Source organism: Penaeus vannamei, chromosome 21, assembly GCF_042767895.1.
Source record: "Penaeus vannamei isolate JL-2024 chromosome 21, ASM4276789v1, whole genome shotgun sequence".
NCBI lineage: Eukaryota > Metazoa > Arthropoda > Malacostraca > Decapoda > Penaeidae > Penaeus > Penaeus vannamei.
This window is the reverse complement of record NC_091569.1, coordinates 37365004-37370003: the sequence shown is the minus strand read 5'-3', so window position 1 is coordinate 37370003 and position 5000 is coordinate 37365004. Positions and strand designations below refer to the sequence as shown.

The 5000-nt window shown below is 40.9% G+C and overlaps 1 protein-coding gene across 1 annotated transcript in view; it reads left to right on the top strand.

The window, feature by feature from the left end:
* LOC113815234 (cytosolic Fe-S cluster assembly factor narfl) overlaps window positions 1–3183 on the top strand; it is a 5671-nt gene extending 2488 nt beyond the window's left edge. The window contains exons 5-10 of the mRNA XM_027367302.2: window positions 1–33; window positions 312–448; window positions 663–774; window positions 1178–1382; window positions 1617–1774; window positions 2857–3183. The exon at window positions 1–33 is cut by the window's left edge and continues 120 nt beyond it. Coding sequence (XP_027223103.2) covers window positions 1–33; window positions 312–448; window positions 663–774; window positions 1178–1382; window positions 1617–1774; window positions 2857–3098 — 887 coding nt within the window. The 3' untranslated portion in view covers window positions 3099–3183. The remainder of the gene's footprint in view (window positions 34–311; window positions 449–662; window positions 775–1177; window positions 1383–1616; window positions 1775–2856) is intronic.
* Window positions 3184–5000: the final 1817 nt, after the last annotated feature.

The window sequence follows — 5000 nt, the reverse complement described above, 5'->3', positions numbered from 1 at the left end:
AAGCCTTTCCTATGCTTGCATCTGCCTGTCCAGGTAAACAAAATAGGTTAGAGTGTTGAATTATGTTTGTAATTAAGTGTTCGTACAGAACTGTGTTGTGTTGTTTTGGAATAATTTACTGACATTTGGTATGTATATCGAACACTTAAAAAGAATGATTTATGTTATAGATTTTACATTACATAGATAACATTATAGATATGATTTTTCATATCTGAACTCATATTAAACAGTGATAAATTGATAGTGAGATTAATGTGTTTTCATCAGTCTCCGTCTTTTTGATGTAAGGGTATTTCTTCCCAAACCAGGTTGGATCTGTTATGCTGAGAAGACACATGGGTCTTATATTCTGCCTTACATTAGCAGCGTTAGGAGTCCACAGCAAGTTATGGGGGCTCTTGTAAAGGACCTGTGGGCTGCAAAAAATAAGATATCTCCAGAAAAAGTAAAATACTGATTAGTTTTTTAATTGGGAGCTTGAATTGGTTTTTATGAAATAAGGCAACATAAAAGCAGATTTTCATATGTTACAGTCCTGACTGATAAAAGTGTGATATGATTTATATAATCATTATATTTGAAGAAAAGGCTACTTTCAATTAACCTGTTACTGTCTCTGTTATGATTTATTTTTTGGTAATCTACTATATCATTGACAGGTCTACCATGTTACAGTGATGCCTTGTTTTGACAAGAAATTAGAAGCCTCGAGAGATGACTTCTACAGTGAGCTATACCAAACCCGTGATGTTGATTGTGTCATCACATCAGGTAACTGCATAGATACATATACTGATAGAGAAACAATGCATAAAAACATGTTTAGTTTGATTGGATAGATATGATGAAGATGATAAATTAGATAAAAGCACAGATGCTTATTCATAGTGAGGATTTGATCAATTAATACCATTCTTTGTCCTTCCATAGACTGACCTAGGGATCAAAACCTTACCTGCCATTTTTGCTTATTGTCCAGTATATATAGATATATAGGTAATAAGTATGGGTTTGAATATGAACATTGACAATATCTCTCTGCTTGTTCATCTGTTTATCTCTAGCAGTCTATCAAGCTCTGTCTATCTATCTATCTATCTATATCATATATATCTCTGTCAGTCTATGTGTAAATAACTTTTGAAAGTTAAGTTACTCTTTTTACTCTTGGCAGTGGAAGTGGAGCAAATGCTTCTGCGGGACCAAGTTGATCTGTCTGCTGTCACCCCGTCTCCCCTGGACACTGACCTCAGTTCTGGGCCAAAGTTGACGTCCCACGAAGGCTCTGGCTCAGGTGGATATGCACACCACGTCTTTATCAGTGCGGCTAAGCAGTTGTTTGACAAGGATTCAAATCAGTTGGAGTGGAAGACAATGAGGTGGGTTGTGGGGACCTTCATGTTGATTTTTTTTCTTTCTTTTTCCTTTTTTGAAGATTGTTATAATTTGGGTGTTAAAGGTGATACTCTTATCTATGTATTTTTTTTTTCTTGTGTGTGTATTTGTTAGTACTTGATTATGAAGTACATCAGGAATCTACTAATATAGTCTAATGTATTAATCCCAGTCATTCTTTCTATAAAGATAATGTCTGATTGTTATTACTGCCATAGAAATGTGGATTTCCGCGAGGTGACGTTGGAAGTGGATGGTGAGCCGGTTCTGCGTTTTGCCTTGGCCTACGGGTTTAGGAACATCCAGAACCTGGTGCAGAAAGTGAAGAGGGGGAAGAGCCCGTATCATTACGTTGAAGTCATGGCATGTCCTTCAGGTATGTGATATGATTAAAAAATTCATGAACCAGTAAAGTAACAATATTGTTATTTCTATAAAGGTTGAATTTGATTGCTTAACCTTTAACAAAACAGTGATACTGTATTTCTGTAAGTTGAGTAGGAATTTATGCAAGTAAGGGAACTACAGTATATTGTGTTATAATTATGAAAACAGCGTGAATTAGTGAACCCCGTGATGCAGCAGTTGTGTCATGCTCCATAAGTAGATAAGATTCCCAAATCAGGAATGTAATTATTGTGCTATATTTGTAAAGGGAAAACTGAAGAAATTCTAATCACTTTTTCCCATTAACCTTAAAAAAGTTTAATTATTTTCTATAGATAGACTTGTAAAGATTTTGAAAAGGAAACCTTTAAGGAATTCAGTTGTACTTACTACTTGTTTTATGCTTCTTGATGTACTCACAGTAGTATGTTTTTAATGTAAATATGATTAATGACCTTTCCCTCTCTCTGTCCCTCTCCCTCTCCCTCTCCCACTCCCACTCCCACTCCCACTCCCACTCCCACTCCCACTCCCACTCCCACTCCCACTCCCACTCCCACTCCCTCTCTCACTCCCTCTCTCACTCCCTCTCTCACTCCCTCTCTCACTCCCTCTCTCACTCCCTCTCTCACTCCCTCTCTCACTCTCTCTCCCTCTCCCTCTCCCTCTCTCTCTCCCTATCCCTCTCCCCCCCCTCTCCCTCTCCTTCTCCTCTCTCCCTCTCCTTTCCCCTTCCCTCTCCCTCTCCCTCTCCCTCTCCCTCTCCCTCTCCCTCTCCCTCTCCTCTCCTCTCCCACTCCCACTCCCACTCCCACTCCCACTCCACTCCCACTCCCACTCCCCCTCCCCCCCCTCCCCCCCCTCATCTCTCTCCTCTCTCTCTCTCTCTCTCTCTCTCTCTCTCTCTCTCTCTCTCTCTCTCTCTCTCTCTCTCTCTCTCTCTCTCTCTCTCTCTCTCTCTCTCTCTCTCTCTACTCTCTTTCCCTCACTCACTCCCATGCCTGTGACTATGAAAGTAGATTAAACAGCATTTTTACTGTATATTAAACTATGAATTTTTATTTTCAACAGGCTGTCTCAATGGTGGAGCACAAGTCCGTCCAGAGAGTGGCACGTCAGCAAAGGAATTAGTGGCCAAGTTAGAGGAAGCATATACTTTACTTCCAACTGTCAACCCTTCCGAAGATCCTAAAGTACCTGCCTGTTACTCAGAGTGGCTTGGCGGTCCTACCTCAGAGAAAGCACAGAAGTTGTTACACACCCAGTATAAGGCAGTTGAAAAGTCCACAAATGTACTTGGTATTAAATGGTAAACAGGTTGATTATGTTATCATGAGTCTCTCTCATAGTGGGAGCTGTAAATTATTTGTTATTTTATAAATAAAGTGATGTTAATCATTCGGTTAATTTATTATGATGATTTTGGTAAATTCAAAGATATGGATTAACACTTGCCAACATGAATGACAGATCTCTCTTCATACACTATTCACAAAATAGATTTACTGGAAGATGGGTTTACAAAATAGATTTACTGAAAGATGGGTTCACAAAATAGGATAACACACTTACTGGAAGATTGGACAGCCGCTTTATGATCCTCCTGTATTTTACCATGAGCTCAGATCCAAAAATGAGATTCAGGAGGACTTTGAAAAAATTCTTTTATTTTTCATATGAACAGATTTTATGGAACACGACTTTCTTTGCTATCTTGTAACATTGGATTCAACCTTGCTCACACTCTGTACTTTATAAGCTTAACAAATGTGCTTAGCAAAATGCAGAAAGTACACATATAGGCACACACAAAAGCTTCTTGTGTGTATACATACATGTATATGTATGTATACACATACATACATATAAATGTTTACACACACACACACACACACACACACACACACACACACACACACACACACACACACACACACACACACACACACACACACACACACACACACACACACACACACACAGAGTCACTTATGTACATATGCATAGATTCATGCATGCATAAAGACACATAGAATGAACATAAATTCATAAATAAACACATGAAATAAATGCAAAATGGCAACCAAGCAAAAACATCATGGTTCCCGTTTGTGTGAGCATAGGTATACATGGATGCATGCACGTATACAAACTTGCATAGAATGTACAAGTATTGAGTTAAAAAAAAACATGCAGTAATTACAAAATGGAAACCAAGAATTAAATAGTCCCCACTTTCTTCCTTCTTCAAAAGAAGAGAAACAAGATTCTCCCAGGGTTTCATTATCATAGTTTCCCCGTCATCCTTACCCTTTCCCCATCCCTCAGAAAATCATAGTCCCCCCTTTCCTTCTTTATTCGCCTCGTTTTCTGTGACGGCGCCAGGTCCCCGTATGTAAAGAGCACGTGGTCCTGGCGCCGGACGCAGCTCGACCCAATGATAGCTCACAGCTGGGACCTCGCCAGACTATACTAGACTCTCTCGCTGTTCTCCGTCGGACCATTGACATTATTTTTATTAAAGGGTTAGAAGGAGGTATATCCCCCATGCTGCGTATGGTCTTTTCGTCTTCTAAGCATTTTTCTTTAATTCTAAAAAGGATAACTTTCGGAGTGTTGGGAAGGTGATTTAGGGAAAGGATATGCCTATGTTATATCCCTTTTCTACTTTTCTTTCTTCCTGAGGCAAGTTGACATCCGGCGTCATCCATCAGCAGTGCCTCGGGCAGGGGTAGTCTTGGCACCGTGTCAGTCCATGCCCGGTCCCGTAAGTGCCCAAAATTAGACCTATATTTAGCAAACATGTTCATGGGGGAAGGGGGTGAGTAATGGGGGAGGGGGGTACAGGAAATGACTGGATACCGATTCGGTCTGAAAAGAATATTTCTAGATCATGCAATAAGTACTTGGGAAATGAATAATGTACAAGCGAAAGAGGAGGAGGAGGAGGAGACGGAGGAGGAGGCCTGCCCCCCTCCCCCCTCCCCTCCTTACCCTCATGTGAACGAGGAGGGGGAGGAAGGTTTGGTGGGGAGGGGAAGGGAGAGGAAGTGGGTGTAGAAGGAGGGAGAGGATGCAGGAAGGGGACCTAGGAAAGGGAGGGGGGCGGGAGAGGGGAGGGAGAAGGAGACAACGTGGGGAAGAGTGTTGAGGGGATAGCGAGATTAGTTATGCAAAAGAACGGAGAAAAAGAGAAAGCGAAGAGAGAGAGAGAG